Source organism: Sus scrofa, chromosome 2, assembly GCF_054392235.1.
Source record: "Sus scrofa isolate SSC_HxYL_T2T_F1_AM1 chromosome 2, Sscrofa_HxYL_maternal_Yorkshire_Landrace_v2.0, whole genome shotgun sequence".
Classification (NCBI taxonomy): domain Eukaryota; kingdom Metazoa; phylum Chordata; class Mammalia; order Artiodactyla; family Suidae; genus Sus; species Sus scrofa.
Window position 1 is genome coordinate 158,031,513 of NC_139384.1, and position 14,759 is coordinate 158,046,271.

The 14,759-nt window shown below is 36.3% G+C and overlaps 1 protein-coding gene across 6 annotated transcripts in view; it reads left to right on the plus strand.

Annotated features, from left to right (window-relative positions):
• RBM27 (RNA binding motif protein 27) overlaps positions 1–12,344 on the plus strand; it is a 75,591-nt gene extending 63,247 nt beyond the window's left edge. For 5 of the 6 annotated variants that reach the window (XM_003124070.7, XM_085014923.1, XM_085014925.1 and 2 more), the window contains 2 exons: positions 7,646–7,756; positions 9,078–12,344. In XM_003124070.7, the coding sequence (XP_003124118.4) occupies positions 7,646–7,756; positions 9,078–9,161 (195 nt within the window). In that variant the 3' untranslated portion in view covers positions 9,162–12,344. Of the gene's footprint in view, positions 1–61; positions 592–7,645; positions 7,757–9,077 lie in introns of those variants that run through there. The other variant, XR_014838984.1, reaches the window with a different exon arrangement.
• The last annotated feature ends 2,415 nt before the right edge of the window (positions 12,345–14,759 follow it).

The following is a 14,759-nucleotide window of genomic DNA, read 5'->3' on the forward strand; positions in this document are numbered from 1 at the left end:
CTTTTTTTTTTTTTTTTTTTTTTTTTTTGCTTTTTAGGGCCACACCCACGGCATGCGGAAGTTCCCAGGCTAGGGGTCCAGTCAGAGCTACATCTGAGGCCTGTGCCACAGCTACATCAATTCTAGATCCAAGCCACATCTGCGACCTATGCTGCAGCTTGTGGCAGCGCTAGATCCTTAACCCACTGAGTGAGGCCAGGGATCGAACCAGCATCCTTGTGGATACTAGTCAAGTTTGCAGCCCACTGAGACACGACGGTAACACTCTTTTTTTGTCTTTTTGTCTTTTTGTCTTTTCTAGGGCCGCTCCCACGGCATATGGAGGACCCCAGGCTAGGGGTCTAATCGGAGCTGTAGCCACTGGCCTACGCCACAGCCACAGAACACTCTTTATAATGGTTGGAAATGGAAACCATCTAAGTGCTCACAAGTACTTTGCTGCTGTTAAACGCTTGATTTTAGAAGATCTCCTGTGGTATGGTGGATTAAGGATCCAGCATTGTCACTGCAACGGCTTGGGCTGCTGTGTGTGCAGGTTCAGTCCCTGGCCCCGCAATTTCCTTGTGTCATTTGCACCGCCAAAAAAAAAAATTTTTGAAAAATAAGCAGAGCATGTTTTTAAAGTATAATGACATGAAAAAATTCTCAGGATTGTCTTTTAGGTTAAGAAAAGTTGGGATATGAGATTATATACAAACTTGGAATCAAAGTGCTTTAAATTGTTCCAAGTGGGAGAATTCAAGTTAGCTTTCAGGTTTTTTTTTCCTTCTGGCTCTTCTCTGTTTTTAATGCTTTCCAAATGAATATAAATTATTTTAAAAATTAGACTTTAAAGTTCATGCTCACTTTTCAGCATTTTCATACTGCATATTTTAAAACCAAGTTTAAGGATACATGTAAATCTTGGGCTTTTTAGGTCCCAGGTATTTACATTAAAAATAGGAGTAAATTTAAAAATAGTTTGCCTTTGAATGGCATGAGTTTGAACTGCAATAGTCTACTTATACAAGGATTTTTTCAGTAATAGGCTGACTGTAGGTTATTACTTAGATTTTCAGCTGTGCAGAGGGTCAGTGCTAATATGTGTTATTCAGGGGATAATTCTATACACAAATTTAAAATATAGAGACTATTTAAGCACAGTGCAAGTTATCTGTAACGACATAAAACATATATATCACCAGTCAGCAGACTTTTCCTAATCAAGGACCAGATAGTAAATATGTTAGGCTTTGCAGACTATATATACAGTCTCTAAGAGTTTTATATATTTTAAGGATAAAATCAGTGAGTCCAAAAAGAAACTTTTTTTTTTTTTGAGGATAAGTGTTGTACATGAGAACTTATTTATTTTTCATTTATTTATTTTTAAATGTTTTATGGTTGCATCTGCAGCATAGGGGAGTTCCCAGGCCATCAGTTGAATCAGAGCTGCAGTAACACTGGATCCTTTAACCAGCTGCGCAGGGCAGGGTATCAAACTTGCACCTCTGCAGTGACCTGAGCCACTGCGGTCGGATTTTTAACCCACTGTGCCATGGCAGGAACTCCTAAAAAAAAGAATTTTTCTTTCATTTGACACAGATAGGAGGGTATTAAAAACCTTGGTGGCAGTTCCCGTCATGGCACAGCGAAACGAATCTAACTAGGAACCATGAGGTTGTGGGTTTGATCCCTGGCCTCGGTGGGTCAAGGATCTGGCGTTGCTGTGAGCTGTGGTGTAGGTTGCAGACATGGCTCAGATCTGGCATTGCTGTGGCAGTCGGGTAGGCCGGCAGCTGTAGCTCCAATTCATCCCCTAGCCTGGGAACTTCCATATGCTGCACCTGCAGCCCTAAGAAGCAAAAAAAGGGAAAACCTTGATGAAGAATTGCCTTTAAGTATTTTAGTATTAAAGTTTAGATAAAAGCTGTAGGTTTTAAGTCATTGGGCCTTGCTCAATGGCACAGATAGGATTAGAAGCAGGGTACATTATTTTCCTCCTCATAAAAGAGAGGTTCAGCTAGTTTCAACAGGGAAAGTTATTTATACTAAATGTTGGGAATGCTTGAACTATATTTTGGCATTTTTCAAGTAGTGTGCGTCATTTAACTGTAAAATTTTTGAGCTGTGGTACTCAGTAATATGTGGTGGAACTTGATTTTTTTTTTCTTCCTGATTATGAAGATAATAAATGCTTCTCAGGATGCAGTTAGCTGCAAGTAACAGATAAAAACTAGAAAAATAGGGACATTTATTTTCTTTCTTTTCAAGAACTCTAGAGGGAGGGAGGTTTTAAGATTGATTAATTCAGAAACTCAGCCACGCAGGTTCTTTTCCTGTTTCTCCACTGCTCTCTTAGAACGTTAGCTTTCCTTCTCAGGCCTTTTTCTTCATGGTGTTGGGTTGGCTACAGTAGCAACAAACCTGGTGTCCATGATGGCTCCTTAGGGTGTCTTCCTTTTTTAACTATTATGAACAATGTTAGACACGTCTTACTGGATTTGGCATCTTTGAGTGAAATGATTTGTTATGCGGATAGTCCTCCCCGTTGCAAGTCCTCTAGCACCCTGGTCTCACCTTCTAAATGCCAGTAAGTGCTCCTCAGTCGGCATGCCCACCAAAACGCCCTCTAGAAACAGTATTGTCTCCAGCTGATAAACGTGGGTGTGGATTAGTTTGTAGGAGCAAGATGCTTGGGTCCAGGGCATGCATATGTATGTATATTTAAAATTTTAGTATAATTTGCCAAGTACCCTTCCAGGAATGGTGCACTCATTTAAATTTGTTGTCACATCGGATGAGAGCACTTATTTGTCCATCCCCTCGGTAGCACTGAAGTTTGGTGTTTTCATCTTTGCCAGTCAGGGGATTGATGAATGATGACTGGCGCAGATTTGGTGTCTGTTTCTGATTTGGGGAAATGGCTGGGTAGGTGAATTACTCTGAGTAACTTCTGCCTCGAAGGTTCCACATACTTCTGAGTTACTGCATATAATTTTTCACTGATGCTATATAATTGATTTTTTCATATTTGCATATATTCACATATGAGTATTTGTTTTATTTGGGGGCAGCCTCACACATATACAAAGTATAAAAGAAAACTCTGTACAATAAAAATAAGATTTCCTTTTACCTCCATTCATTCCATTTCACTCCCCATCAGCAGTCACTGTTAATTGTGCCAATGGTATTGCTTTATTGTTTTTTTTTTTGTTTTTTTTTTTTTTTTGTCTTTTGTCTTTTTTGTTGTTGTTGTTATTGTTGTTGTTATTGTTGCTATTTCTTGGGCCGCTCCCGCGGCATATGGAGGTTCCCAGGCTAGGGGTTGAATCGGAGCTGTAGCGACCAGCCTACGCCAGAGCCACAGCAACGCAGGATCCGAGCCGCGTCTGCGACCTACACCACAGCTCACGGCAACGCCGGATTGTTAACCCACTGAGCAAGGGCAGGGACCGAACCCGCAACCTCATGGTTTCTAGTCGGATTCATTAACCACTGCGCCACGACGGGAACTCCCAGTTTATTGTTTTTAATGGCTGCATGGTATTTTATTGCATAGATGTACCATACTATATTTAATGAGTCTTAAATTGTTGGACATGCAACTTTTCCCAATATTTCATATTTCAAGCTGTGTTATAGATACATGTGTGAAACTAGATGTATATATAGAAAAGTTGAATATTTTGATAGGTAAGTGACATTTTAAGAGGCCAGTACTAAATTTTTAAAGTTTTTTTATTTTTTGTCTTTTTGCCTTATTTAGGGCCGCACCCGAGGCATATGGAGGTTCCCAGGCTAGGGGTCTAATCGGAGCCGTAGCCACCGGCCTACTCCAGAGCCACAGCAACGCAGGATCCAAGCCGCATCTGCAGCCTACACCACAGCTCACGGCAACGCTGCATCCTTAACCCACTGAACAAGGCCAGGGATCGAACCCACAACCTCATGGTTCCTACTCAGATTTGTCAACTACTGAGCCACGGGAACTCCTAAAGTATTTTTAACTAGAAAAAAATTAATACACGTACAGAGTCAAAAGTTTGGTTAATAAAAACTAAAAAACTCCCCTCTTAATTTTGGCCTACTTTTAGAAGTTAGTCATTATTTATGGATATTTTCATAGAAAAAAATAGTGAATATAAGAATACATACATTAAGCAGTTCTCTTTTGGCACAGTGGGTTAAGGATCTACTGTTGTCATTGCAGTGGCTGAGGTCGCTGCTGTGGCTCAGGTTTGATCCCTGGCTCCAGAACTTCCACATGTTACAGGTGTGACCAAAAAGGGGCGGGGGGGAGAATACATATGTTAAGTCTCATTTTTAAAAAATTTACTAAAATGAGATCATTTTATAAATACAGAACTACATTCTAAACCTTGTTCTTTTTTACAAAAATGTCATGGCTCTTTTCTTAAAATTTTAAAGACAGTACTCAGCTCATATTTCTGTCCCTTGGGTCAAAAAATAGAACATGCTTAGCTTCTCCAAAACTTACTTCTGCCCCCTCGCAGCCACTGTCTTCTGTCCTCACTTTATTGTAATCACCTCCTTGCTTTCTTTATACACTTGATTCTCATTATTTGTGGATTCTGTATTTGTTTTTTCACCTATCCACTAAAATTTATTTACAACCTAAAAATCAATACGTGAAGTGCTTCAGTGGTCATTTTTAGACATGTGCAGAGCTCTGAAAAATTTGTCAGCCAGTGCACATGTTGTCAATTCTGGTCAAATAAGGTGACATTCTGCCTTCTTGTTTGAGCTCTCATCCAGTATTTGCAGTTTATTTAGTGCCATATTTTTCTCATCTTTGTGCTTTTCATTAGCGATTCAGTATTTAAAATGGACCCAAGTATGATTCTGAATGCTGTATTGTGTTCAGTAAGGCTAATGGTGTGCTTTATGGGGAAGATGGCTTAGATAAACCTTATTCAGGCATGAATTGTGGTTTTGGCTGTGAGTTCAGTGTTAATGAATCAACAGTATATATTAAATACACTTTAAACATAAAACAAGGTTATGTATTAATCAGTTGATGAAGATGTTTTGACCAGAGGCTCATAGGAACCTAACCCTCTATTTCCCTTAGGAACAGTGGTTCAGTATTTGCTAATTCAGTGTGTGCAGTGAACTTGATGTGATTATTGCAAATGATGAGAGCCAACTGTATTTTTACCACCTAAATTTGTAATTCTTAAATGTTATGGTATGACTCTACCTATTTAAGAACATTTTTATATATGGAACCACCTATGTATTCTTTTGTGTCTTTCTCTCTGAACCTTATCTTGATGAGGTTCATTCATGTTATATAAAAAGTATTTTGCTATTTTTGTCGCTATGTAATTTTCAGTTGTATAAATGTACCACAGTTTATTTTTCCTTTCTTCCATTAATAGATATTTGGGTTATTTCCACTTCATTTTTTTTTTTTTTTGTCCGTGCCCACAGCACACAAAAGTTCCCAGGCCAGGGATCCAACCCATGCCACAACAGCGACCCAAGCCACTGCAATGACAACACTGGATCCCTAGCCCACTGAACCACACGGGACTCCCTCCACTTCATTTTTACGAACAGTGTTGCTGTGAACATTCTTTTAAATGTTTTTTAATATATATATGTACATATTTATGTTGAATATACATGAAATTGTTGACTGAGCTACATCAGTTAAGATTATATTAAAGATTCCCACAGGAGTTCCTAACGTGGTATTATTAAAATACATCTTTCTTCTATTTATCAGTCTTAAAATTTGTTACATGTTAGGTAGTAGGAGTTATATATTCGTACTTTTTGACTGCATACAAATCTAAATTTCTCCTTCCTTCAGTTGTATATGCAATAATTAATGCCTTAAAATTCCTTTTGCGGAGTAGAACTCCTACCCTCTTTATAGAGACCAACCCACTTAATATAAGTTAAAATTTTTTGTTTTGCTTTTTCCGATAATAAAATTAATATATCTTCATTTAAAAATTCGAATAACAAAGTCTAGGATCTAATGTATGGCATGGTGACCAGAGTTGACAGAACTGTATTTTATAATTCAAATTTGCTAAGAGAGTAGAACTGTAACATTCTGCACAAAGGGGAAATGTATGAGGTATAGCGTGTTAATTAACTCCAGGGGGAAGCCCCTTCACCCTGTGCCAGATCATCATGTTGCACACCTTAAACGTCTTCTGATTTCATTTGCCAGTTTACTTCTGTAAAGCTGGGAAGAATTTAAATAACATGGGAGTGAGCAAAATAATGAGAAAGCCTTTCTGTAACTGGACTGAATGGTAAAGGATAGAGTAAGAGAAGGGATTACATGTGTTGCCTGTTTGGTTTTTTCCTTCAAGGCTTACTGAGATATAATTGACATCGAACATTATATTATTTTAAGATATATAACATAATTAATTGACATATGTATATATTGTGAAATGATGACTAAAAGAAGTTTAATTTTGAAAAGATAGTAAATGTATGTTTGGGTTAGGGCTATTTTGTTAGGTCAGTTTAGTATGTCCCATGAGTCAAAATGTTTGGTGTCAGGTTATAAACACTTAACACCTACAAGTGATAATTGGAATTTTTCCGTATGTCATCAGCTGGTATCAGTGCAAACGGTAAGTAGTGACTAGTTATGGGTCAGACCTACTGTACACTCTTGCCATGCAGTGATCTGAGTGTTTTGTGCAAATATTTTACAAATGCTTCATGGGTCTGATCAGCCTTTTCCCTAGAAAAACTAGAGTGAAACCCCAAATTTAAAAGAACCCCTTCTATTACATATTTTAGGACTGAATCAAGAATTGAGGATATTCTGCAACTCAGCATTATTTATAGGAAAGATGTAGGAATGATTAAGCTTTCACTTTCATGAAACTTTGGGTTTCTGTTGTTTTGTCCTTGAAATGAAACTTTTGCTTTCTCTTGTTGAAATTTGCTGGGGAGGAAAAGAAATGTTTAGATAGTAATGACAAAAAATACATTTGAAACTGAGCAGTTTTACCCTGAGTTAGGATGAGTAGATGTTTAATATTTGTTGACTGAGTAGATGAGCTAGTGAGTGTTTGTTGTTGTTACATCGTATTTCAGAAAAAGGAGGAAATAGTTTTATCAGATAGAGATGGGGCTGTAAGAGATGTCATGAAATGAATAGATAATCTTTAAATCACTTACATTTGTAAAGTTTTAATCTAAATATGTACATTAAGGAGTTCCTGTCATGGCACAGGTGAAATGAATCTGACTAGGAACGTGAGGTGTTGTAGGTTCCATCCCTGGCCTCACTCAGTGGGTTAAGGATCTGGTGTTGCTGGAGTTGTAGCTCTGATTTGACCCCTAGCCTGGGAACTTCCATATGCCTCGGGTGTGGCCCTGAAAAGCAAATGAATAAATAAGTAAGTGAGTGAGTGAGTAGATTAAGACAGTGTTGTCCTCATCATGACTTTTCTTAGTAGAATGACTGTATAATTTATCATCCAAACCCAGAGAAATCCTAAAATTTGCATGACATCAACATAAAATCCTAGGCTATCTTGGGAACATGTGGTCCTTTAATTAAAAAGAACTTCACACAAGTTATTAAACTTTTAAAAGAGCACACAATTTGAAGAAATCATTTGTCAATATGAGTACAAACTTTTGTGTTCTATTTTAGCCTGCAAATCAAGGGTCAAAATTCAAAGACCGTCGGCTACAAATATCATGGCACAAGGCCAAGGTGCCTTCTGTATCCACTGAGACTGAGGAAGAAGAAGTCAAGGAGGAGGTAAATTGAATGATTGAAAATAAGAGTTGAATTACATCATTTCCCAATTGTATATTTTTTGACTTCAGAGAAAAAATAAATACTGAGTTCTTTCATGCATGTGTTTAACTAAGACTAAGTCTAAAGTTTATTAAAGACTCAGATCAGGTGCAGAAATGGAAAAAAAGCTCTTTGGGGGTTATTTTCTGGTATTGGAGAAACTGTTCTTGTTTTAAAATTTGTAGTTATGTTGGCTTTATTAAGGCTCTACACTTTTTTTTGGTAAATGAAGACAAATTGAATGAACAAATTTTATATGATTATTTTAGTTTTTATTCATATTCTGTAAATAATAAATTTGAGTTTCTTACTTTCTCTGTATAGTTGGTTAAAACGAGAGTGTAAAGTTGAGCATAAGAGGGAAGAATATCAAAATCAAGGACTTATATACCAGTACTAATTAGCTTCTTAAAAACACAATGAAAGTCAGTTTCACTTTTGTACTCCTGTATTTTGCTCCTGTATTTCTGATACTCCTGTATTTTTACTCCTGTGTTTCTAGATTTCTAATAATCTAGTTTATTAAAATAGATGCTTAGACAGCATTGCAAGTTATTCCTCATTTACCATAATTTTGGTTTTAAAAGATAGCTATAGCATTATGGCTGATCAGAAGTCTTCTGACCAAGTGGAAAAAAGCAGAAACATTTCCCCTTGTTACAAAAAAGAATGAAACAAAAGAAAAATAGAAAAATCTTGGTATTTTGGGAATGTTTGTAGGTACCTTTACTTTGTGTAAGATTTTAGATTTTTATATATTTGTGTTGGGAAGGTAATATTTCTTCCTCGCAGATAATTGGATATTAGAGGAAAGGTTTAGAAATTCGAATAGTCATTAATTTTTCTCTCTCTCTCTTTTTTTTTTTTTTTTTTTGTCTTTTCAGGTCTACACCCACGGCATATGGAGTTCCCAGGCTAGGGGTCGAACCAGAGCTATAGCCACTGGCTTACACTACAGCCACAGCAATGCAGGATCCAAGCCATGCCTGTGACCTACACCACAGCTCACGGCAACACCAGATCCTTAACCCACTGAGCGAGGCCAGGGATCGAACCCACGTCTTCATTAATGCCAGTTGGGTTCATTAACCATTGAGCCACGATGGGAACTTCTATACCTTTTTAAAAAATATTTTAGAGTTTTTTTGCCCTAAAAGATACTCTGAGTGCTTGTAAATCCAGTCTGGGCTTTGTATACTAATCTCTTTGTCCTTTGTCCTAAAAGTATTACACTTAACGTTCTTGTGCCACTGAGCAGATTTTACTCTCTCTCTTTCTTCAGGAGACGGAAACCTCAGATTTGTTTTTGCATGATGATGACGATGAAGACGAAGATGAATATGAGTCTCGTTCTTGGCGAAGATGAGATCTGATGTGAGCTGTATAATTTTTAGGAATATTGTTTAGAAGAACAACTTTTTAAAATTATTTAAAGAAGTCAATGAGCCAAAAAATTTTTTTTTATTTTTCTTTTCAACACAGTAGGTGTAAGGACAGCAAGTGTGCTCTTTAAATACATCTCATAACTGTTCATGATACTAAAAAGCGCCAAAGGCCTAGTGACTGTAACACAGTTGTGAAGATCCACAGGAATGACATGGGTAATCTCTAGAGCCTTATTTTCCACACCACCTGTTTTTGTTGCTATTGGTGTTGGATTATGATGTAAATGACAGGGTGTTCAGAATTTTATTTTGGATTATAATCTGCTGATAAAATTTCATTAAATGTCAAAATTGCCTGGAATCTCTTAACTCTTAGCTATTATGGATGGGTAGGAGATATTTGTAATTAAAATACCCTTTTGCTTTCAAGAGTTGTCTTGGAAGAAAAGCAAATGTAAATTTTTTTTATTGAGGAGGAGCCCAATTTGTATTCAGTCTAAATTTTGGAGCGGGGTTTAATGTGCACCAGTGAGTGCTATTTTAGTGTAAATCATAACTGTGTTTGTACACGCTGTAAGGCAGTGCTAGCCAGCCCTGTGGTATTTCCAGTCTGTCATCGTATTAACTCTCCTGGACTTCTCCTGCTACTGATTTTTTTTTTTTTTTTTTTTTTTTAAATTATTGAGCATTGCCTCAGTTGGTCTTTTTTTTTTTTTTTTTAAACATACTCAGAATGTAAAAGGCTTTCACCTGTTGCCCCTTTCTCATCCGCGTTTTCTTTCTCCTGATAGAGAAATAATGGGTTACTCATTATTGAGATAAGTGATTCTTTTGGGCAACCGCAAGTCCCCAATAAAAAGCTTAAACCAGCACCTTGATAAATAAACGATGTTTTGATGAGACTAACAGAAGGGTTTCGGGGAAAGAGTAACCAGCTTTTTTTTTTTTTTTTTTTTTCCTTTTTTAAAACTTGAGTTTAGTTAACGCAAAAGAATTTAAAAGTTTCTGAAATTCTTTTCCTAAATTTAAACCATGATGGTGAGGTGACTGGGGGTAGGTTGGGGATGGGGTGGGCTAGGGGGGTGAGTATGCTAGTAATAAATGGGAGTCGTAACTTGACTTTGATCAGATGACCTTATATTTTCATAATTTTATAGCTTGTTGCTACCCATGAACATATGCATCCTTCAGTAGACAGTTTCCTTCACTGTGTGCATTTTTACTGTACACTGTATAGAGTAGAGTATCTGTTAAGTAAAATATACGTGTGAATTTATGTCCTTGTGTTCTGAATGTTAGATGGAAAAGCAGAGGAGCAACACTACACTGTATTGACCCCTGGGGAAATAAAATGATTAATGTACATAGGAAGTCACGTTTTCAAGGGTATACACATCTATGTTTTTATAATACGTGTGGTGTGAAAATTTTAAACTTCCTGTTGGCTTCAGAAAGTTCTTGGTGATCACTATATCAAGGATTTTGTTACCTGAGGTAAATACTGTTTCTCAAAATAGAAACTGTTCACTGAGAAACTTAAAACCACCAGGACTCTAGATTTACTTAGCTTCAAGAATTTAAATCCCATCTTCTGAATATCTGTCTTTCCTCTTCTACTTATTTTCCTGGAATGATGAATCAAACCAGGATCATTTTTAAGTTCATGTAATTTCCCCTTCATCTTATTAAGGACTTACTCTTTTAGGTTATTATTGTATTTCTGATAACACAAAGCTAGAATAAGCTTAGAAAAGAAAGAAAACCTTACAATGGGGTACCTAGAATAAGCAATCCTGCTCCTTCCTCCTCCATCATCTCTAATGAAATTTCTTGATGTCTGTGGCTCAGTCAGTATATATTTTGAAAGATTCATTGTGGTGAATATTTTGAGTCCTGACAGTTTAAACGTGATAGAGGGAACAAAGGATTTATATATTTTTTGTACAAAGTTTTTTCTTAAACTGTATAATTTTGTAAATAATTTGTTTGGTTTTTTTGTGTACTAAAACTACCAGCGTATAGATTTCAATAAGAATTGTTGTATTTTTGTATTTGGGAACTGAAAATTACAGTAAATTAATGGAGCTGTAAGAAAATTTTCAGTAGACTGACAGTTCAACAGAATGAGATTCCTTTTCATATGATTTTTTAAACTAAAATTGACATCTTATTACACTCATAATACAGAGAGTTGAGAATTTGTTTAACTTTTTGGTTCTTGAGGGAGAGGGGATGAAAGAGATGGATCTTAAAATATAGATACTTTTCCAGCAAGTTTTAAGGCCCTTTATATAAAACTTAGTTTTTGTTACACCTTAAATAGAACTAAAATACTTTAAAATGCCCTAAGAATTCTAAAACATATTTGACTCTCAAAAATGAATTTAAAATATGCATTAAATATAATGTTAGAAAATTTAAGATTAGCATAAAATAGTTGAATGTATATATTTTTTTCCTTTAGGACTAAGATCCCCAAGTTTAGAATTTCTCTTAAAAGCAAGCAACTGTGACTTATTTTCTTGCAATCTTCATTTACAGAAATAACATAAACCATATGAGGCAAATTCTGTTCTTTTTGATGTGTCTGACATCTTTCTAAGTAGCTGTTGAGTAGTAACAACCACCATTCTGTCTAGGTCAGCATGATTTGCACTAGTGAATTGCTGCCCAGGCTTAAAACATAACTCCAGGGAATGCAGAATTTTCTTCCATTTCTTTATGTTGTAACATTGGGAAAACATTGTCACTAGCTAAGATGATAAATTGGAAAACAGTCTTGTTAGGGTGGGAAAAAAGTCCATGGTGATGGATCATTATTTCAAAAAGAAGAAAAAAAAAATCATGTGAAAAGGAATAGTGGTTCCTCTTGATGTATAGTATGCCTGTATTATAGTTTTTACAAAATTGTGAACTTGTGTAATAGTATAATAGGAGATATTGTTGAATTTCTAACTGTTTATACATTTAAATTCATATATGTAATGTTTGTTTTATCGATTACAATCTGAATTTCTAAGAAGCATGTTGACTTTTGCAATAAAGATGCAATATGGAATGGTTCACAATTGGGAAAAAAAAAGAAAAAAGATAAAAGTGTTACAAATTTAAAAGAATTTGGAAAATTTATGAACCATTCCAAAAATTATAACAATCACCAAAAAGGCTGTAATTCTGGCTTGTTCTGGAAAGAAAGACTATGTGTGTGTACGCTTGCTTGAGTCTGAGAATGAATGAGCAGTGGATTTGTATGTGTGTTTTATGTTGGGTTCATGTACGTGAGAGAATGCCACTCCATATGTGTTTGTGTACCAAAGTCACTGGCTATTAAAATATTCAGTAGAGTAACTCTTTTTGACAGGGTGGTCTTGAACATGAGAGAAGGCTGTTAAACCATGAGCATATTTATTTGTTCATGGTTGGATCTTGATATCCCAGATAAAAAGCACAAAACAAATTTATAAAAGCAGTTATATTAATACTGTCTTGAGGATATTCAAGATGCCAGGCAGCAATAGGAAGGACATTTCCCCGAAGCACAGTAGCGAGAAGGGAAATAACACCTTGAGGAGATGACCTGAAGACGGGACAGTTCTGATTGTGATGAATACTTGTAGAATAGCAAGAGAAGAAAGTGATGGCACACACTAAGGGCTGGGTGGTGATGGGGAAAGGAAGCATATCACTTGGGCTCCTATTTTCTTCTTTTAAAACTGCTTTTCCTACACATGTCTCCATCAAATGACTGTGCATCATCCAAGAAGAGTCATTCTTTAAATCTCAACTTACAGAGGAAAATACTGAAGAATGGGAGTAAATTTCATTTTCGTTCTTTTCAAACACACAATTTTATCCATATTTTATAAATTAAGTAAATTAAGCAAGTAGGCTGTGTGACTGTTTGTTTTGAATAGATGATAATTTATCTGATAGATTTTTTAACAAGCAGCCTGGGACTTTGGGTTGGGGGGGTGGGAGGGGCAAGCATAATTCTGAACATTACATACATTTGTTTAAAAGTAACAAGTCAAACATTCTTGTTAACAAATTATTGGGGTTTTTTTTGTTTGTTTGTTTTTTTACTGATTTTGATGTAAATTCTAAAGCCAAGGATAAAGGCTGAATCTTAAGCTGCAGTGTACTATCTAGGCTGCCTCTAAACATAAGACATGAGTGTGTATTTCAACATGTGGGATCATTTTAATTTAGTTTTGTTTTGTTTCATTTTATTTTATTTTGGCTGCCTCTGTGGCATGTGAAAGTTCCCAGACTAGGGATCAAACCCATACCACAGGAGCAACCCAAGCTGCTGCAGTGACCTGAAAGTTGGAATTGCTTTAAACAAGTAGATAGCATTTTGTAAGTCAGACCTGCCCATTTTGTATCATTTTTAGTCTCAGAGATCTATTTGAGGGGCCAAAGAACACTGATTTAGGGGGAAAAAAGGTAAGGGCTATATACTGCTAATCTATGTGTTACGAATCTCCTTCATTTATGCCAAGTGACTGCCTTTCTACAGGATCGTCACCTGCCTTTTGGCCTCTTCCCTGGTTCTGCAATCGACCTTAGGTTAACTAAACCATCCTACACATTCTGAGATAGACGACTTGATACAGGTGGAATTAAGGTCAGAATGGTGTTTGATGATTGCACGGTGTTTGTGCTTTGAGTCTACTCTTAGGCTTCTGCAAATCTTTTTTTTTTTTTTTTTTTTGGTTGTGGCAGTCAGGAAGCATGATAAACATTGTTGCTTTTTCTTTGTATTTATGGGGTTTTTGTTTGTTTCGTACTTTATTTTTTTTAAATGTACTTGATTTTTTTAATTTAACTTTTGCGAAAGAGGAGCAAGGGAGGAAGGTCCTAATCTAATAGCCTATTAATTTGTTTTCAATGAGAGTAAGTACATTTCCTGTATCACTTCAGTGTTTTTTAGCCACTGCATGGAGTTCTTATTACTTTGATAGAGTGATCCATTGGTTCTTAGAAATAATTGAGTTGGGGTAATGGTTAGTGCTTTGTTAAAAATTTTTTGTTCTTTTTTTTTTTTTTGTCTTTTTGTCTTTTCTGGGCTGCACCTGTGGCATATGGAGGTTCCCAGGCTAGGGGTCAAATCGGAGCTGCAGCTGCCAGCCTACACCAGAGCCACAGCCACACAGGATCCGAGCCACGTCTGTGACCTACGCCACAGCTCGCAGCAACGCCAGATCCTTAACCCACTGAGCAAGGCCAGGAATCGAACCCGCAACCTCATGGTTCCTAGTCGGATTCACTAACCACTGAGACACAATGGGAACTCCGTGTTCTTTATTCATATCTTTGTTGGGGAGTAGGATTATGGAAATGAGCATTTTAGTTGCTTAGCCATGTTTCTGTTGATTTTTCAATTTTGCTCTTTAAAAACCTCTTAAAATTGAGTTTCTTGTTAACAGTTTTCTAAAGTAATTGTGATTCTATCTCTGTTTGCTATTTTTGTGAGATACTGATATATTTCTCCCAATTTTAAATTAAGTTAGGTAGTAAGGGCTCATTAGACCTTGCCAAATTAATTTGGTTTTTTGAGTTTTTGCTTTTTTTTTTTT